The 21,262-nt window shown below is 40.0% G+C and overlaps 1 protein-coding gene across 2 annotated transcripts in view; it reads right to left on the reverse strand.

The window, feature by feature from the left end:
- Nucleotides 1–21,262, reverse strand: part of capn7 (calpain 7) — a 75,156-nt gene that overhangs the window by 13,242 nt on the left and 40,652 nt on the right. The window contains exons 8-16 of one of the 2 annotated variants that reach the window (XM_072283497.1): nt 20,152–20,237; nt 19,460–19,553; nt 13,727–13,873; nt 12,693–12,799; nt 12,474–12,594; nt 11,085–11,229; nt 10,088–10,187; nt 8,402–8,537; nt 5,395–5,470 (exon numbers count right to left, since the gene is read on the reverse strand). In XM_072283497.1, coding sequence (XP_072139598.1) covers nt 5,395–5,470; nt 8,402–8,537; nt 10,088–10,187; nt 11,085–11,229; nt 12,474–12,594; nt 12,693–12,799; nt 13,727–13,873; nt 19,460–19,553; nt 20,152–20,237 — 1,012 coding nt within the window. The remainder of the gene's footprint in view (nt 1–5,394; nt 5,471–8,401; nt 8,538–10,087; nt 10,188–11,084; nt 11,230–12,473; nt 12,595–12,692; nt 12,800–13,726; nt 13,874–19,459; nt 19,554–20,151; nt 20,238–21,262) is intronic. The other variant, XM_072283498.1, reaches the window with a different exon arrangement.

Below are 21,262 nucleotides of genomic sequence, written 5' to 3' on the forward strand. Positions count from 1 at the left end.
GTGGCGCAGCTCGAGTTATTCCACGCTCTATCTCAATAAATAAATTTCCACACATCAGTATTTTGGAACAAAATTTGTGTCTATAGTTTTGATGTGCCACTTAAGAGTTTAAATCCATTTCCAATAATTTCCTCAGCTCTCAGTTACCGTAAAGCAGCCTTTGGGCAGATTTTTAATGTCAATGGCAGAATGTTATTAGGAAGTTTACAACACTGCATCAACAATGCATTTATGTTGCACACCTATTAAAGTTTACCAGTCCAAAAGCAGAATGAACTACTTCTCTGTGTCTTGTCAGCTTTCAATAGGGGAAGTATACCATCAAAAACAAAAAAAAATGAAATTTCCAAATTTGGAACTCTGAACCAACTAGCTGCAAAAACTTATGTTTCATACAGCACTTAGGAAAATGCAGTGAATTAACTGATACCATAACATCTGACAACATGTTCAAGAGGCGATGCTTGAGATAGAAGCTTGTCACTGACTCCATTCTCTTCCTTAACCACCAGTGCTGGTTGAACTGAACTTCCAGTTCCACCCTGTTGGATAAACTTCCCATTTTAACTTTCATCATTCAATTCTGTCTTAAGCTTAGCATGTTTTGACTCTAATCTTACCTAGTCTACAACACCGAAATTTGCGTACTCCTCAAATTTAAAATCTGAGGAAAATTTCTTCCCTGCTCCACCAGTACCCATACCTTTAGTAGGTATCGTGTGCTTGAAATTCCTTCCATGCCCTTTCCCTCCTTTATATTTGTTAAAACTTGCATCTTTTGATATAGTTCTTCATCTTCTGTCCTAATATCTTACAGATTTTTATGTCAAAAATTTAAAACACTTTTTCCATCATGGTATACTTATAAGATTATACTGACTTAAATACAGGTCTTGCTTTTCTTTTGGTTATCTCACTATGTGGAAAACAACTGCAAAACCAAGTTTTGGCTCCAAAACCATTTCTGCTTTAAATCCTGAAAAACAACCCAAATAAAACGTTTCTGCTGTTGTTGACAAAAATATGTGAATGATTCATCATTAAATCAGTTTACAAAATGTTCTACTTTGCAAATATACTACACAGTGCATTCATTTTATTTAAACCTTGATTGAACATCTTTGATTTTACATTTATGGCCTTCAGTGTTCAATTAGGTCTTCACTATCCATTTCTAGTTCCACTTGATCTGAAGGTTTAACCTGGTCTCAGCTCTCCAGGTGCCAACAGTGAGAAATCAAGAAAATTTTTTGGGATCTCATTCATCCTTCTTGCCCATCTTTCACCATACTTCTCCCCACCCCACAAAGCTTGCTTTGTTGGAATGTCAGGCATTTCTGCTTTGACTAATGAACTCAGTGTTAAGTTGATTTAAAAAAAGTCTTCACTGTGAACATCCAATCCCCCTATATTTCCATCTGACACCAGGATCCTTCACTTCTTCCTTGAACAGAGGTTCATACAGTAGTGGCAGCTTAGCAAGACCCTCTGTTCACCTGGCTTAACTCACTCTCAGACTGAACCTACTGATCTCACCTTTAAGTTGACTCACTTTCTCCAAATCAAAGCTGTAGCGATGGGCCAAGCTACAGCTGTGACTTTGTGAGACACATGGAACTATCCTTGTTCCAGTTCTACTCACAGCCCTTTTCTTTTGTTTCGACCCAGTGTATTGGTAAACGCATTGCTGTTTTCTGCATGCCCACAGATCACAAAATAATTCAGTGCTTTTTTTTTGCTGATTTCCACCCTGCTCTCAATTTCATTTTTACATCTGACTCCTCCCCTCCCGTTTTTGTCTTCTCAGGGACTGGTTATGAACTTTCTCCACTTAAATCCCACAGCCATCTCAAGTACACTTCCTTCCACTTGCAAGGACTATTCTATTCTCGCACTTTATCAATCTTTATCAGGTAGGAATCAAATTAAAGAGGCTAGGCGTGAGGAGGTTAGTTCACAACAGGGGGATGGGAACCAGTGCAGAGAGACAGAGGGGTGTAAAGTGAGGGTAGAAGCAAAAAGTACAAAGGAGAAAAGTAAAAGTGGCAGGCCGACAAATCCAGGGCAAGCATTAAAAAGGGCCACTTTTCAACATAATTGTATAAGGGCTAAGAGAGTTGTAAAAGAGCGCCTGAAGGCTTTGTGTGTCAATGCAAGGAGCATTCGTAATAAGGTGGATGAATTGAAAGGGCAGATTGTTATTAATGATTATGATATAGTTGGGATCACAGAGACATGGCTCCAAGGTGACCAAGGATGGGAGCTCAATGTTCAGGGATATTCAATATTCAGGAGGGATAGATATGAAGGAAGGGGAGGTGGGGTGGCGTTGCTGGCTAAAGAAGAGATTAACGCAATAGAAAGGAAGGACATAAGCCGGGAAGATGTGGAATCGATATGGGTAGAGCTGCGTAACACTAAGGGGCAGAAGACGCTGGTGGGAGTTGTGTACAGGCCACCTAACAGTAGTAGTGAGGTCGGAGATGGTATTAAACAGGAAATTAGAAATGTGTGCAATAAGGGAACAGCAGTTATAATGGGTGACTTCAATCTACATGTAGATTGGGTGAACCAAATTGGTAAAGGTGCTGAGGAAAAGGATTTCTTGGATTGTATGCAGGATGGTTTTTTGAACCAACATGTCGAGGAACCAACTAGAGAGCAGGCTATTCTGGACTGGGTTTTGAGCAATGAGGAAGGGTTAATTAGCAATCTTGTAGTGAGAGGCCCCTTGGGTAAGAGTGACCATAATATGGTGGAATTCTTCATTAAGATGGAGTGTGACATAGTTAATTCAGAAACAAAGGTTCTGAAAAAGACGGGTAACTTTGAAGGTATGAGACGTGAATTAGCTAAGATAGACTGGCAAATGACACTTAAAGGATTGACGGTGGATATGCAATGGCAAGCATTTAAAGGTTGCATGGATGAACTACAACAATTGTTCATCCCAGTTTGGCAAAAGAATAAATCAAGGAAGGTAGTGCACCGGTGGCTGACAAGAGAAATTAGGGATAGTATCAATTCCAAAGAAGAAGCATACAAATTAGCCAGAGAAAGTGGCTCACCTGAGGACTGGGAGAAATTCAGAGTTCAGCAGAGGAGGACAAAGGGCTTAATTAGGAAGGGGAAAAAAGATTATGAGAGAAAACTGGCAGGGAACATAAAAACTGACTGTAAAAGCTTTTATAGATATGTAAAAAGGAAAAGACTGGTAAAGACAAATGTAGGTCCCCTACAGACAGAAACAGGTGAATTGATTATGGGGAGCAAGGACATGGCAGACCAATTGAATAATTACTTTGGTTCTGTCTTCACTAAGGAGGACATAAATAATCTTCCAGAAATAGTAGGGACAGAGGATCCAGTGAGATGGAGGAACTGAGGGAAATACATTTTAGTAGGGAAGTGGTGTTAGGTAAATTGAAGGGATTAAAGGCAGATAAATCCCCAGGGCCAGATGGTCTGCATCCTAGAGTGCTTAAGGAAGTAGCCCAAGAAATAGTGGATGCATTAGTGATAATTTTCAAAACTCGTTAGATTCTGGACTAGTTCCTGAGGATTGGAGGGTGGCCAATGTAACTCCACTTTTTTTTTAAAAAGGAGGGAGAGAGAAACTGGGGAATTATAGACCGGTTAGCCTAACGTCGGTGGTGGGGAAACTGCTGGAGTCAGTTATCAAAGATGTGATAACAGCACATTTGGAAAGCGGTGAAATCATTGGACAAAGTCAGCATGGATTTGTGAAAGGAAAATCATGTCTGACGAATCTCATAGAATTTTTTGAGGATGTAACTAGTAAAGTGGATAGGGGAGAACCAGTGGATGTGGTATATTTGGATTTTCAAAAGGCTTTTGACAAGGTCCCACACAGGAGATTAGTGTGCAAACTTAAAGCACACGGTATTGGGGGTAAGGTATTGATGTGGATGGAGAATTGGTTAGCAGACAGGAAGCAAAGAGTGGGAATAAACGGGACCTTTTCAGAATGGCAGGCGGTGACTAGTGGGGTACCGCAAGGCTCAGTGCTGGGACCCCAGTTGTTTACAATATATATTAATGACTTGGATGAGGGAATTAAATGCAGCATCTCCAAGTTTGCGGATGACACGAAGCTGGGTGGCAGTGTTAGCTGTGAGGAGGATGCTAAGAGGATGCGGAGTGACTTGGATAGGTTGGGTGAGTGGGCAAATTCATGGCAGATGGAATTTAATGTGGATAAATGTGAAGTTATCCACTTTGGTGGCAAAAATAGGAAAACAGATTATTATCTGAATGGTGGCCGATCAGGAAAAGGGGAGGTGTAACGAGACCTGGGTGTCATTATACACCAGTCATTGAAAGTGGGCATGCAGGTACAGTAGGCGGTGAAAAAGACGAATGGTATGCTGGCATTTATAGCGAGAGGATTTGAGTACAGGAGCAGGGAGGTACTACTGCAGTTGTACAAGGCCTTGGTGAGACTACACCTGGAGTATTGTGTGCAGTTTTGATCCCCTAATCTGAGGAAAGACATCCTTGCCATAGAGGGAGTACAAAGAAGGTTCACCAGATTGATTCCTGGGATGGCAGGACTTTCATATGAAGAAAGACTGGATGAACTGGGCTTGTACTCGTTGGAATTTAGAAGATTAAGGGGGGATCTGATTGAAACGTATAAGATCCTAAAGGGATTGGACAGGCTAGATGCAGGAAGATTGTTCCCGATGTTGGGGAAGTCCAGAACAAGGGGCCACAGTTTGAGGATAAAGGGGAAGCCTTTTAGGACCGGGATTAGGAAAAACTTCTTCACACAGAGAGTGGTGAATCTGTGGAATTCTCTGCCACAGGAAACAGTTAAGGCCAGTTCATTGGCTATATTTAAGAGGGAGTTAGATATGGCCCTTGTGGCTACGGGGGTCAGGGGGTATGGAGGGAAGGCTGGGGCGGGGTTCTGAGTTGGATGATCAGCCATGATCATAATAAATGGTGGTGCAGGCTCGAAGGGCCGAATGGCCTACTCCTGCACCTATTTTCTATGTTTCTATGTTTATTTAATCTATTTTCATGACGAGACAGTGCTCCTGAAATGATGTCTTCCCTTTCCTGGCAAAGCTGATAGGGCTCTCAATCATCTTCCATCCTCTAACATCCTTTCAGCATCTGTTCCCACCAACCCGAAAAAGGATAGCATTCTCCCTGTGCTCACACTCCAGCTTCCCCATTCAAAGGGTAAAAAGGCCCGATCTATCTTCAGCTCGCCTTTCTTTTTTGGCAGAATTAATTCTCTTTTGCTATGCTTTAAAACATGGTTCAAATCAATCTATTGTTTGTTAGTTTAACATTCCAGTTCTACTTGAATACCCAATAACTTAATTTGCTATTTCCACATTAATTTCCAAGTGTTGCACTTACTTGGGTAATAAACCTTTTTGCCTCCAGTCTGGTAAACAACCAACGTAATAAATTCTCGATTGTGGGCAAAATCATCCTGTAATTAGAATGCAAATTTAACATTTGTATTAAGGTATAAAGCATAACACGGAACACAGTACAGTTGCATGTGAAAGTCTGGGCACCCCTGGTCAAAATTTCTGTTACTGTGAATAGCTAAGCAAGTAAAAGATTATCTGATTTCCAAAAGGCATAAAGTTAAAGATGTCACATTTCTTTAATATTTTAAGCAAGAAAACTTCTTTACTTCCATCTTTTACAGTTTCAAAATAAAAAAAAGAAAAGGGCCTGAAGCAAAAGTTTGGGCACCCTGCATGGTCAGTACTTAGTAACACCCCATTTGGCAAGTATCACAGCTTGTAAATGCTTTTTGTAGCCAGCTAAGAGTCTTTCAATTCTTGTTTGGGGGATTTTCGCCCTTTCTTCCTTCCTTGCAAAAGGCTTCTAGTTCTGTGAGATTCTTGGGCCGTCTTGCATGCACTGCTCTTTTGAAGTCTATCCACAGATTCTCGATGATGTTTAGGTCAGGGGACTGTGAGGGCCATGGCAAAACCTTCAGCTTGCGCCTCTTGAGGTAGTCCATTGTGGATTTTGAGGTGTGTTTGGGATCATTATCCTGTTGCAGAAGCCATCCTCCTTTCATCTTCGGCTTTTTTACAGACGATATGATGTTTGCTTCCTGAATTTGCTGGTATTTAATTGATTCATTCTTCCCTCTACCAGTGAAATGTTCCCCGTGCCACTGGCTGCAACACAAGCCCAAAGCATGATCGATCCACCCCCGTTGGAGAGGTGTTCTTTTCATGAAATTCTGAACCCTTTTTTCTTCAAACATTGCTCATTGCGGTCAAAAAGTTCTATTCAAAAGTTTCAAAGGAACATCTAAACAAGCCTGATGCATTTTGTAAACAAGTCCTGTGGACTGATGAAGTTAAAATAGAACTTTCTTGGCCACAATGATCAAAGGTATGTTTGGAGAAAAAAGGGTGCAGAGTTTCATGAAAAGAATTCCTCTCCAACAGTTAAGCACGGGGGTGGATCGATCATGCTTTGGGCTTGTGTTGCAGCCAGTGGCACGGGGAACATTTACTGGTAGAGGGAAGAATGAATTCAATTAAATACCAGCAAATTCTGGAAGCAAACATCACATCGTCTGTTTAAAAAAAAAGGTGAAGATGAAAAGAGGATGGCTTCTACAACAGGATAATGATCCTAAACACACCTCAAAATCCACAATGGACTACCTCAAGAGGTGCAAGCTGAAGGTTTTGCCATGGCCCTCACAGTCCCCCGACCTAAACATCATCGAAAATCTGTGGACAGACCTCAAAAGAGCAGTGCATGCAAGATGGCCCAAGAATCTCACAGAACTAGAAGCCTTTTGCAAGGAAGAAAGGGCGAAAATCCCCCAAACAAGAATTGAAAGACTCTTAGCTGGCTACAACAAGCATTTACAAGCTGTGATACTTGCCTAAGGGGGTGTTACTAAGTACTGCCATGCAGGGTGCCCAAACTTTTGCTTCGGGGCCTTTTCCTTTTTTGTTATTTTGAAACTGTAAAAGATGGAAATAAAAAAGTTTTCTTGCTTAAAATATTAAAGAAATCTGTCATCTTTAACTTTAAGCCTTTTGGAAATCAGTTCATCTTTTACTCGCTTAGCTATTCACAGTAACAGAAATTTTGACCAGGAGTGCCCAAACTTTTGCATGCCACTGTATATCTCATACAACCAGACAAGATACCAAGTCTACTGCACCATAATCATTGTCTACAGAACCCTACCCTTAGTGCCCTTACCTCAACCTGAACAAACATGTTTAATTTCCTTTTCAAAATTTTAAAGAACAGACCCACCTGGTACTGCACTCCAGGCTCTTAAAAAAAAAGCTTAAAATATAATGTCCCTTCATCTATTTTACATTCTTAAAGCTGTGGCAAGTTTTTATTTTGCCCATTAACTTCACCAAGAGCTCTCTCCATTTTGAATAACTATCTGTTCTCTCTGCAAACTTTCCTCTTCTTTGAAATGCACCCCAGTTTCTCAGATATCTCATCACAGCCCAAGCATTTCAGTCCCATGTTTTTCTAAACTGGGTGCAAAAGTATTTATTTCTCCGATGTGTCACTTTCTGCAGACAAACTCTCACTAAACTGGAAACAGAATCTCACAGGTAAGAATCTCTGACAATCTTGTGCCACAGTACATAAGAGTCAATGGGCAAAGGCTGCTGAGGGCTCTCTTTTGAAAGTGAATGACTAAATCCACCAGCAATTTGCACTTTCAATTCCTGCCTATAAAGCAACATCACTCTCAAAATCCACAACACAGGAAAACCTCGTTAAATGCGACTTATAGTGACGAACTGAGAAAATTACTGCACCTTATTTACTGTCAGCCAATCTGGTCTGAACTTAGATCACACTGCATTAAATAGATGAGCTTAACTTAGATCATGTGGCATTAAATCGATGGCCAATTAAAAGAATCTTTCACCATTACCAAATGACCCTTCAATATAAATATCTTCTGTTATAAGTATTTCTTCAGACACAAGATGATTTATAAATCTATGCGTATCTGTTTGAAATATTATATATCTAAGTAGTTAATTCACAAATAGTTGTAACCCATTCACCATGGCAGTTTCCAACACAGTTTTAATTGAAAGGGCAAGAAAATATACCGGCACCTCAGAAAACCTCAACAGTACTAAACACTTTCTACATAACTACAGAAAATTAATGAAGTTATACCAGAATCCCTAAGTAAAGACACTTTAATACAGCTTTAGCAACGACTGACGTAGGTATGGAGATCATACTGCTTTTGCAGTCAATTTGACCCCAGAAGAATATATTTGGGGTGGGACAGGGGAATCAAAATAATATTTGAATTAAGGTGGCACTCATTAAAATTTCTTCCCAAGGGCAGCAAATCCAATGCCTTGATTATTTATCAACAGCCTACCTTGTCAGTGATGTGTCTGGTCAATAAAACCCAAACAACAGCACCACCTTGTGGACACTGTACTTCCAGCTTGTACTGAGGGTTGTTAGCCAGGCTGTACACATCTTTCACAGGGCCTTGCTTTGCATCCCAGGTACTGCACGGGAGGAGAAGAATGGCTCATTCATTAAAGCTTATTATCAATGCCAAAAATCTTACAAATTAAATTATCTGTGGAAAATAAGTACACGTAAAATGCTGGAGGAACTCAGCAAATCAGGCAGCATCCTGACCTGCTAAGTTCCTCCAGTGTTTTTCTGTTTGTTGCTTTGGATTTCCAGCATCTACAGACTTCCTTGTGTTTGTAGAAAATAACATTTCAGAACACCTCGTTAACTTCACGTCCTGCACAAGTTTTTTTTTGAAGTGGGTGTCAGTCATGAGTGGAGGAGGAGAATCTAGGTGGCTGCTTAGTGGCGTGAGGGTTAGCTGTGCTTGGGCTGGGCGACAGGAGGCCCATCAGGACAAAGCTGCAACCTGAAGGGAGGGGCTATGGTCACGAAGAAAGAAGAAAAGAAAGAGACGAGAGCAGAATTAGGATCCAGGTTAGGGATTTGGAAGCAAGGATGGTGTGGTCTGGTGGGGTGGGATTGGGGGAATTCAGAGAGATTTAGTTAAGGTCTGAGGGTGGAGTCTGGGTGCAAAGAACATGCCAGCACTGACAGAGAAAGAAAGCAGACCAAGAATCAAGGCAATTTTTAAAACACAAAAAACTGATATAAGTAGAAATTCTTTAAAATCCCAAAATTAACAAGGCAGTGAAATTTGATGCTAATGTAGCAAGAGATTTTAAAAATATACCTTAAAAAAGGATGGGCTATTAAAAAAAGTGACTTATTAGAGTGCCAGTAGAATCAATGATACAGTATTAACATAATGAACAGACGGTGTAACAGCCAAAGCTCCAACTGGTTCATCACTCAAAATAAACCTTAACCATCCTGTCAGATGACTGGTGATTAAAATATCAAGACATATCTCACAGGACTTTAACAAGTTACTTTCGCAGGATCACCATTAAAATGAGCAAACTGCAAAATCATCAAATCAAGCAAATGGGGCGAAATGACCATTAAATGGAACAAGAACTTAGGTTGCTAGAAGAATTTCTAGATGTGTTTTAAAATGAATGACAGGATCTCTAACAACCACCTAAAGTGCAATAAATATATATTTCGCCAGAAGTACATACATTATTTAAAAAATAGCATCTGCTGGAGTTTTGAAGCGTAAGATAAGATGATTGAAACCATTCATATGGAAAGGTCATTTCCTCTTGTGGGAAAATGTAGTACAAGGGGTCGTTGTTTAACAGAAACCTTGCCCATTTACTACAGAGATGAGATGAAATACCTCCAGAGCAGGTCATGGGTTTTTCGAAGTCCGTTCATCAAAGGCAGGGTGTATGGGTATCTCTAAAGCAGAGGTAGATAGATTATTGACAGGTACATAGATGGAAGGTTATAATTAATAGGCTGGAATGTAGAGTCATTACAATCAGATCAGCTGTGATTTTATTAAATGGCAAAACAGGCTTGAAGATTGCTGCTCCTAATTCAAGTCTTCTGCAAATGTACCATTTGCCGTTGAAAGCACACACTGCTCTCAGAGACAAAGGAAATCAAGCACTGGAGAGAGTGAACTAACCTGTGAATGCAAGTTGACTCTTTGAAAAGTCCAGGATTCCAGCTCAAATAAATTACATCATAATGCCGAGAAAGGTCCTCCCAGCTAATCCAGAAAATCCCTGTAGTATGGAAAAGTTCACAAAATCAGCACGAGTGACAAAGAATTGGCCATCAACCTCAATTCCCAAAGGCACTTAAAATCTCCTTTTGCAATGTATTGCTGCCACATAACAACAAATTTCATGACATATGCCAGTGATGTTAAACCTGATTCTGATCCTAAAACCATATCAACTTCCAATGCTTTGCTGGAAAACGGCATTGCTTCATTTCTTTATAGATAAGAGTGTCAATAGGGAAGAACATCTGCTCAAAGTTCGAGGAAGTAAAGTGTGCCCTGGCAATAGAGAGTGAGAAAAACTGGGTGTCTGTGATGAATACTATTCTGATGTCTCATCTACTTAAGTTAATTGGCAACAAACTGGATTTGGTACTTTAGGTCATGCATTTCTTCCCTCAGCACCACTGCCCCCCCCACAAACCCATTCACCTCTTTGGAAATATTTAACTTCCAGACACTGCAAGATGAAACTGACAAACTTTAAGATATAAAGAGCCCAAAGGAACAATTTATTTAGATTTATTTATTTTATTTAGTGATACAGCATGGAGTAGGCCCTTCCGGCCCTTCAAGCCAGACGTCCCACAACCCTGATAAACCCTATCCTAATCACTGGACAATTTTCAATGACCAGCTAATTTAGCCGGTCTGTCTTTGGAGGAAAGCGGAGCCCCTGGGGAAAACCCAAGCTTCCACGGGGAAGACATACAGAGACTCCTTAGAGAACGGCACCAGTATTGAGCTCTGAACTCTGGAATGTTCCGAGCTGTAACAGCATCGTGCTGACCGCTGCACTACCATGGTATCCAATGGTGTCATAAAGCTGCTGCCTTGGTTGTGGAAGGGGAAAATACACTTTGAAAAGCATCCTCCCCCTCATATCAATAAAACTTACCATTATCAATTTTCTGCGCTGTTTTCGGATCAAAATTCAAGTACTTCTGCAGGGCTGGAGTCCAGCTCTTCTCATCTTTGTCACTATACCGTCCTTTCCATCTCAAATGGCTCCATGGATTTTTAAGCTGAATTATTTTCAGACCCTGCAAGATAGTAGGAAACATACAGTACGAGTTCAAGATTACCCGTTGTGTTTTCACTTGGGACAGTTAATCTGGAAGGAAATAACTTCCAGCATATTCAGCATTGTGTAGGTTTTCATTGTTCAACTAATTCAACAAATCACCAGACATGAAAAATCCAAGTACCACCAGGAAGTAAGCAAGCTAATATCCTGGTGCAATCACAAGAACATCTGAATGCTCACGAAACTGTGGAGACGGAGGATCTCCTATGGGAGAACCATATCTTTTAAATCTATTCAACATACTAATTGATTTACTTGTTTATTTATTATGTTTTATTTTATTTATCTATTATTATTTTTTTCTCTCTCTGCTAGATTATGTATTGCATTGAACTGCTGCTGCTAAATTAACAAATTTCACGTCACATGCCGGTGATAATAAACCTGATTCCGATTCTGATCTCCGTCATTAACAAAAAGGCTCAGCAGAAGATGTACTTCTTGCGGCAGTTGGTAAAATTCCATCCTCCCCGGAAACACACTGGTGCAATTCTACTCTGCCATTATGGACAGCATCCTCACATCAGCCATTACTGTCTGGTTTGGTACAGCATCTGTTCACTGTACACAAAATCTACACTGAACTGTCAGGACAACAGAAAAGGACATTGGCTGCAGTCTACCATCACTGTTCTATGTCCAGGACAAAGCAGCAGGCAGGAAAAAGAATTACTGCAGACACTACCCGTTCAGCAAACTGCCTTTTCCAAAAGCTCCCATCTGGAAAGCACTACAGGACTATTAAAACAAATACTTCATGCCATCTTAAAATTTTCTTCCCCTAGGGAGTTAATCTAGTCAACTATCTTCCCCTCCACCCCCCACATCTGTTACCTCAGTCACTGCACTGTAAACACTTGCAGTTTTTATGCACATTTTATTCCAGACTGGTACTTCTAACTTTAGAGTAGGTTAAAAGTTGTTGAATGTTGATGTTTTTTATTGCACGTACTGCTAACCCACCTCCACAAACTCCTAATACATGCAAGTATACGTTTACAGTAAATAAAGTTGATCCTTGATGTTACCATCAGGTCATCTTGTGAAAATGTAATATAGAATATGCCTGGAACCGAAATATGTACAGTAGAAATGCTAAGCAGTCTTATTAAAGACTAGTCATTAATATGGGTAGTTTGCATTTAGGATCCAATTGTACATCGTAACGGGCTGCCCCTTCTATCCCTCATACATCGTTACCTTGTATTCCCGGATGTCAAGGACAGCATACGCATGTGTAGGTACCAGACCCCAACGTTCTCCTTCTTCCTCACTCATTATACCAGTTGCTGTGGTAATTAGAACATCTCCCTTGTGAAACCTAATAGATGTGGATATTGAACAAATGCAATGCTCTTAAACTGTTGAATAAAGCCATTTAAGTCACTTACTGGTGCATCAAAAATGGTTTACATTTACCTTTGATAAAGCATTTTGAAAGTGCCCTCGTAGTTGAACTTCTGGTTGTCTGAATGCATTGCTATTCGCTCTGGTATCCAGCCAGTCAAGGCGTGAAGATCAATGTTCTATAGTGTTGAGAAAACACTTAATTATGTATATCATGTCGCATATTCAATTGCGAGACAAACAGTAAACTTCAAAGTTTTAAAACCGAATACATTGATTAGGTCACACAATCAAAGCACGTCTGTGCTTTTATCTAATTATTTCACATCCGAAAATTAACGTAAGAGTGCTTCACTTCAGTACCTCTTTATGAATAGGAACATAAAAGAGGTCCCAAATTTCACAGAACGTTCCTGGAAGGGAATCACCATCACCACTATACAATATATAGGCAATGCTTTAAAATGAATTCTCAATCCAAGTACCTTTAATTGGAAAAACCCCAAAACTGGTCACAGCATTAACTGAAAATTTCAGCCACTCTTATGAAGTTGTTTCCTACATTACAGAACAATACAGGCCCTTTCAGCCCATGATGTTGAGCTGATCTTTTAACCTACTCCAAGATCAATCTAACCCTTCCCTCCTGCATAGCTCTCCATTTTTCTATCATCCATGTGCCCATCTAAAAATTTCTCAGATGTCCTTAATGCTGCCTCTACCAGCACCCCTGGCAGGGTGTTCCATGCACCTACCACTCTGTGTAAAATACTCCCTCTGGCATCACACCCCCCCCCCCATACTTTCCTCAAATCATCTTAAAATTACGCCCTCAAATATTAGCTATTTCCTCCCTGGAAAAAAAAGACTGGCTAAAGTGTGAATTATATCCCATGGATGTGAAAATTAATAATTGAAAAAGCAAAATAATAGTATTTCACATGAAAAAAAATGCAGATTGAGAAAGTCAGAAATTTTATTTTATAATTATTCTGTCAATTAGCATTAGAAATTTTACACCAGTTTATGAATAAGCAATGTTTTTATTTCCTCATCATGTAATGGGGGAGAATAAAATTAAGATATTATTCACAATTAATACTTACAGAGTTGGAACCTGGGAAATCATATCCTCCCATAACCTTCATATAGGCCTTTTCTATCAATGAGATCCAAAGTTCATTTTTGTTGTTGGAATAAGAACAAAGCAGCTCACCATTATGATCCACTGGCAAGTAGTCATCAATGATTACCTGTTTTCGAAGCACATTTGGGAAAATGAAACCAGCAGGTTGCAGGTCAATGATTTAAAACACATGTCAATAAACAGCAGGTCACGTAGTGGTTGCAAACAGATAAATGTAACCACCAGCCATTAAGTAACTCGGAGGTGCAATGATTCCCATGATCCTGCGAAAGTTATAAGCTGGCGGGTATAGTCATCGGGTTATGCATTAGTCATACATGGGTGGAAGAAATGTACAGGCAGCTAAAGACAGAAGCACCCTCTGCCCTCTTAGCTCATCTACCCTAACTGAGAAAAATGAGAAATAATGACAAATAAAAACAGCTCTGTTTAAGGACACAAGGTGGAGAAGATATATGAACTATCATTTTCTTGTATCGCAAATCAATAGATCAAGAGATAGACATCTTCTTCACCAAAGTGCTAATCGTCTCTAGGAACACCATTTGGCACCAACTATAATACTCATCACTAAACATAGAGTTGAATGGAAGTACCCACATCTGGGATATTTAATTATTAAATAATTGATTCAGTTACACAATTACTGACTTAATCAAAGGCAGCCACACCATTCTAAATTCAATGTTACTATGTGGTAATTGAATCTACTGTAGATTCACAGCTCTCCTACCAATCAGTTAGTTATCAATAACAAAAACATAAACTATCGGTTTAAACCAAATTGTACTACAAAACTACATGGCTACGTCCTATAATGGACTGAAGGGAAACAAAAGAAATGTTTTCTCTTTGCACAAACACAATTACACTAAAGCAAAACCAGACTGTAAAGAATCACATGCAAGAGAGTAAACTATAAGAAAAGACCGAATTTCTTTTAAGAGGTGCACCAAGAAGTAACGCTGGAGCTTAAATAGATAAGATAAATTTATCCACTTTTGGGAAATCCACAACTAGAAAGTTAAAAATACAAGATGATCACCAATAAATCGAATAAACAATCCAGGGGACACTTTTGTATCTATTGAGGTGTCAGAAATGGAAACCACCTTGATCAATGTGAACAACATAAACTAAGAGAAAAAATGTAAGTAGAAAGGATAGAAAGAATGTGTGCTGAAGGGCTAGAAGAAGAGGCTGTGAGAGGGGAATAGATGGCTTGTTTCTCTGTTGAAAGTGTAACATTCAGCATTATTATTTTAACTGGAGCTCATTATCAAAAGTCTCTTCTCCAGGTTGAAATCAGAATAGCCAGGGTTCTTTTTTCCCAACAACCTTTAGTTGCAGGTGGATGATGGAAAGTGGCGATAGCTCAGAAAGCAGAGCAACACAGAAACAAAATAATCAGAGATGAGTATAAACTTAAGCAAAAAGTAGGCAAGCTGCTGTTGGCAGCCTATGGCCCACAAGGGGTGAGGAGCTTAAGTAAGTAAGTTTGGAAGCTGAAACGGTGCCCTGGAGGAATACGGAAACGGGAAAGAACTTCAACGTGGAATCAGGGCGGCTAAAAAGGCAGCCATGAAATTCTGCTAGTGAGTAGGATTAAGGAAACTCCCAATGCACTTTTTCCATGCGTTAAAAACAAATGGATAACCAGAGAGAGGATAGGAACAGTCAAGAACAAAGGAGGGAACTAATGGCTGGAGCCGGAGATCTTCCAGTAAGATGGCGGTGCGTTTGGATGCAGTGGCTTCTCAGCATCCAACCACAGGTCTTCTTTAAATATATTTTTTTCGTGATCACAAGACAAGGCTGGATGTAAAGAACTTCTTGCATGGCAGGTCTACCCCATCAATGAGGTGCTTGTTTGTGGAGGAGCTGGACTTTGTGCAGTCGAAGAGTGAGTAACTATCTTGGATGTTTCTATTGTGATCACAAGATCCTGCTGGACATTAGTAATGTAAAATGCTGCAAGTCTCTTTCCCTTGTTTACTAGTAACATAGACAGTAGGGGAGCTGCCTGGTCTCGTTTGTAGCAAGGACTAGGCCTCAAACCACGGGTTTGCCTGTTGCAGCAGTCCAGGAGAGGGGAAGCCAGAGGGGGTGTGGCATGGCGTCCATGTTGGGTTGGGGGCTGGCCCACTCCCGCCAGTGCTGCCATCTGGTGTTCACTCGGTGGGGACAAGCCAGGGTGAGTGCATGTGTATGTTTGACTGTGGACTGCTGAGAAATGCTTGTTCTTGCCGATAACACCCATATACCATCAATTTACAGGGTACATCACTTAGGGACGTGGGTTATATATTTTTTAGTGTGACTGTATGGTTACTTGCTGTCTTATATGTGCCTTGAGATGTGTATGACTGGTGGTACTGTGTTTTGCACCCTGGCCCTGAAAGAACAGGTTTTCTATATTTTTTATGTAACACTGTTTCATTTGGCTGTATTTATGTATGGTTGAATGATAATTAAACTTGAACTTTAGATGTGATATTAAACAAGTACTTTGGATTGGTACTGAGCAAGGAGAAGGACATGAAGTACAGTAAGATCAGAGAGGGAAAGGTATGCAGATATGCTTAGGCATGTTGCTGTCAAGAAGGTGGCTTGAAGGACATTAAGGATAAGTCCCCAGGGACTGATGGGATTTACCCCAGTTTATTGAAAGAGGAAAGAAAGGATATTGCTGGGTCTTGACAGAGATCTTTGCATCTTCTTTACCCACTGGTGAGGTCCTAGGGGACTGAAGACTAGCCAATGTTATTCCATTGTTTAGGGAGGGCAACAGGGACAAATAATGAAATTATAAGCTGGGGAGCCTTAAAACAGTGGTAGGCAATCTACTGGAGAAGATTCTTTGGAAAAGGAATCTACTCACATTTGGAAAAACAGATTTATTAGACAGCATAGATTTGTGTGGGGAAGGTCATATATGGTTGGTTGAGTTTTTTTTTGAGACGGTGACAAAGATATTGATGATGGCAACTGTTACATGGATTTTAGCAAAGCATTCGACAAGGTCCCTCATGATAAGCCTGTTCTGAAGGTGGGATCCATGGTGAATTAGTAAGTCGGATATAAAATTTTCTTGGCCATCGAAGTCACAGGATTGTGGTGAAAGGGTGTTATTCTGACTGCAGGTTTGTGAGCAATGGCATATCACTAGAATCGGTATTGAGACCTCTGCTGTCTGTTATAAGTGAATAGAAATGTCACATCCCAATAGTTTTAAGCTGATAGGCAGAAACTTTAAAAGCGATTACACAAATGTGTTTCACTGGAACGGGGCTGCACGAGGACTACTCGATCAAAACTTTTCCATGGACGGCTTCCAGACTGTTCGGGCTGACCGGAAGTGCACTGAGAGTGGTAAGCGTAAAGGAGTTGGGTGTTTACTGTTCTGGTTAACAACAGATGGTGCAATCTGGGTCATATTATGATCGAGGAACGTGTTTGTAGACCGGATATTGAACTTTTTACTGTTGGACTTCGGCCATATTCCACCGAGATACAACACTGGGCGGCACGGGAGGTCGTTCCTGCCTGTGGCCATCGAACTTGCAGCTCCTCCCGTGGAGGGTCAGACACCCTGAGCCAATAGACTGGTCCTGGACTTATTTTCCATCTGGCAAAGTTTGCATTTTGTTGTTTGATTGTTTGTGGTTTTTGTATTGCTATATTTATGCTCTATTCTTGGTTGGTGCGGCTGTAATGAAACCCAATTTCCCTTGGGATCAATGAGTATATCTATCTATCTATCTATCAAAGAGTAGTAGGTGCTTAGAATGAGCTGCTAGGGGAGGTGGTGGAAATAAAAATGATTGCAACGGTTAAGAACCATTTAAATAGCCACTTGAACAGGCAGGGAATAGACTACGTACAAGCGGATATGCAGTTTAATTTGGCATCAAGGGCCTGTTCTGTGCTGAACTGTTCAATGGTCTCATTTTGGGTCATACAATACTTATAACACAAGGATTCTTTTCATTATGAATCTTGTTCGGTAACTGCCATTTGTTCAATTTGATCACAAACAAACTTTCCTTTATATTTTTGGTGAGCTGTAAGTTCAGTACACAACTATAAACTTTACTTAGAACTTATCTAGTGTCTTCTACTCCTACATCTGCACTGTGTGCCACTGTATAAGAATGCCCTCTGTCCAGTGACTTGGAGAATTATTAAGCCACAGAGATAAAGAAAGGTCACAGATCCTGTCTAATCCGCCGAGTTTTTCTGAAATCTGTGTTTCAGATTTCCCACATTGGCAGTTTTCTTTTTGACTTTGATCACAGTTAAACTACCTGATCTGTGTTGAGTTTATTGGCTTTAGTCAACACCTTAGAATAGGGGTGGCCAACCTTTTACATTCCATGCATCAATTTTTCCACGCACGAGTTCAGATTATTAACATATTTTTATAAGAATTGAACGGGGGTACAAGAGTTGTATGGCGCATCTGAACTTGTCAGTGAAGAAATTAACGCATGGAATGTAAAAGGTTGGCCACCCCTGCCTTAGAACATCTTGGAGTGAGGTGGGAATAGAAATAATGCAATGGAACAGATATACTTTATAATATTGCGTGATGACTCAGCATATAGGAGGAGACTGAAAATCTGGCTGAGTGGTGCCACAACAACCTCTTACTCAATGTCAGCAAGACCAAGGAGCTGCTCTTTGACTTCAGGAGGAGGAAACCAGAGGTCCACCAGCCAGTCCTCATCAGAGGATCAGAGGTGCAGAGCATCAGCAAGTTTAAATTCCTTGGTGTTATCATGTCAGATGACCTATTCTAGGCCCAGCATGTACGTACAATTACAAATAAAGCAAGGCAGTACCTCTACTTCCTCAAGTTTGCGAATATTTGGCATGACATCTAAAATGTTGACAAACTTCTATAGATGTGTAATTAAGAATATATTGACTGGTTGCTCACAGCCTGGTATGGAAACACCAATTCCCTTGAACAGAAAATCCCACAAAAAGTACTGGATACGTCCCAGTCCATCATGGGTAAAGTCCTCCCCACTATTGAGCACATCTACATGGTGCGCTGTTGCAGCAAAGCAGCATCCATCATCAGGGACCCCCACCACCCAGGCCATACTTCCTTCTCGTTGCTGCCATCAGGAAGAAGATATTCAGGGAATCTTAGGACTCACACCGCCGGTTCAGGAACAGTTATTACCCCTCGACCATCAGGCCCTTGAACCAGAATGTATAACCTCATTCAATGTCTCTTGCCCCATCACTGAAACATTCTCACAACCTGTGGACTCACTTTCAAGGACGCTTCATCTCATGCTCTTGATATTTATTATTATTATTTTTTTCCTTTTTGTATTTGCAGTTTGTTGTCTTTGCCCAGTTGGTGCAGATTTTTTATTGATACTATTATGGTTATTATTCTATTATGGGTTTACTGAGTATGCCTGCCAGAAAATGAATCTCAGGGTTGCATATGGTGAAACATAGGCATTTTGATAACAAATTTACTTTGGATTTTGAACTGTTTTACAGGTTATTTGACCTTGAGCCCAAGTTTATGTAAAACATATTTGAATTAAATTCTTAAGCAAACCAAGTAGAGTCTTCTAAATATGAAGAAGTATGGGAAGAAAACTATCAAAAATAGGAGATAAAACAATGACCTTACATTAGTGACTAAACTTATAAACCGACTTACCTTTCTAGCCACACCATTGATGTGAAGCTTTACCATGTATTTTCCACAAGGATTATACTCTGGCTCTCCTTTCCTGTTCTGAGGATAAATAATGCTGCAAAAGATAATGAGAAAACAAAAATTGTAGTGAACGGGTATGATCATGGTAGCAAATGTTCAACTCCCCATCATCTTTTTCCTTGGCCTTTTTAAACCACTTAAAATACTAGCCCAGAGAAAATAGTACTAACTGTTAACAAAGCATCTGCTAATGCCACTTTGCAATTTAGCAGGATTTGGGGAGCAAATTGGAGTCATTCCTGCCAACCATCCTCCAATACATCTACAAATATCTGTTTAGGGTTTTCATTACATCCCACAGCTTAAGTTAGGAATCAGGAAAATACTGGATGGCTGGTACAGAGCCACACTATAATTCCATACAGAACCATTTACTGTTACATTATTGTGCCTCCAAGCTTCATATAAATAACTGCCCTTAAAAAAGTTGACCCCACATCCCCATAAACAGCAAATTGCATTCTGCAATATAATAATATGCACTACAAAATATACAATTTTAAGCCATTTCAAAATGCAAGGTGCTCAACAATAACAGTAACATATAAAACAGGATACCTAGTAGCAAAGAGGATTACAACACATGCCAAATTACCAGAGATCTGTACAAGTTTAAAATGAACATACTAAACCTTGTGATTAATTTTTTATTGTAACGTCTTTCGTATGCAGCACCAATAGCTAGAGAGGCCACAAAGGAGCAGTCCGATACCACAGTCTGGAAAACAAAGCATTTGAAATAACTTTTAGAGTGGTAAGTACCAAAAGAGATGCTGCTGTGCTCGAACAGAAATACATACCACTTCCTTCATGTTAGATGCTTTCCCAAACAAGTGCAGCAGAGGGCAGCCAGTCAATGCTGTTATTTGTTATTTGTGGACTTTGGAATTTTTTATTGAAAAACCAGCATTAAAGTTATAAACCAGAGGAACAGTCTATGCTCAACATAACCTTATGTGAAATACAACAAGTTGAAAATGTGATATTTGTAAATTTTAAAAAGATTTAGCTTTGCTGTACTTAAGTCAATTTGTTCTATCGCCCTGCTTTTGAATTAAATATTCAGCAATATTTTTGCCCTTGATTCCATATTACTTAACACCTTTATCAGAATATAGATTATCAAACTGTTTTAAAATGTTACAGTTCCATGCCAAAGTATTCTGTCCCCACAACTATCTTCATGATTTACTCTCATTCTCTAAATATATTGAATGCAAACACGAGGAATTCTGCTATACCCCTCCCCCTTTTCCTTCTCCCTGGACTTCCTGTCCCATGATCCTCTCATATCCCTTTTGCCAATCACCTGTCTAGCTCTTGGCTCCATCCCTCCCCCTCCTGTCTTCTCCTATCATTTTGGATCTCCCCCTCCCCCTCCCACTTTCAAATCTCTTACTAGCTCTTCCTTCAGTTAGTCCTGACGAAGGGTCTCAGCCTGAAACGTCGACTGTACCTCTTCCTAGAGATGCTGCCTGGCCTGCTGTGTTCACCAGCAACTTTGAAATATATTGAAGTAGGATTTTTGCATTATATCAAATTAAAATAAAAAATCCAAAAAACCTCTCAACAATTTACTAAAAATTAGAAATCAAAATAGAGAGGCTGACAAAAATTATTCATTCCCTTTGTAATTACGACATTACCTTCCCTCAGGTGCAATCTTTATCTTAATTTACCAACCCACCCAATTTGATGTAGAAAATTGGAGCATCACCTGTTTTCAATTAATTCATTAAAATA

Source organism: Mobula birostris, chromosome 19 (assembly GCF_030028105.1).
Source record: "Mobula birostris isolate sMobBir1 chromosome 19, sMobBir1.hap1, whole genome shotgun sequence".
NCBI classification, from domain to species: Eukaryota; Metazoa; Chordata; class Chondrichthyes; order Myliobatiformes; family Myliobatidae; genus Mobula; species Mobula birostris.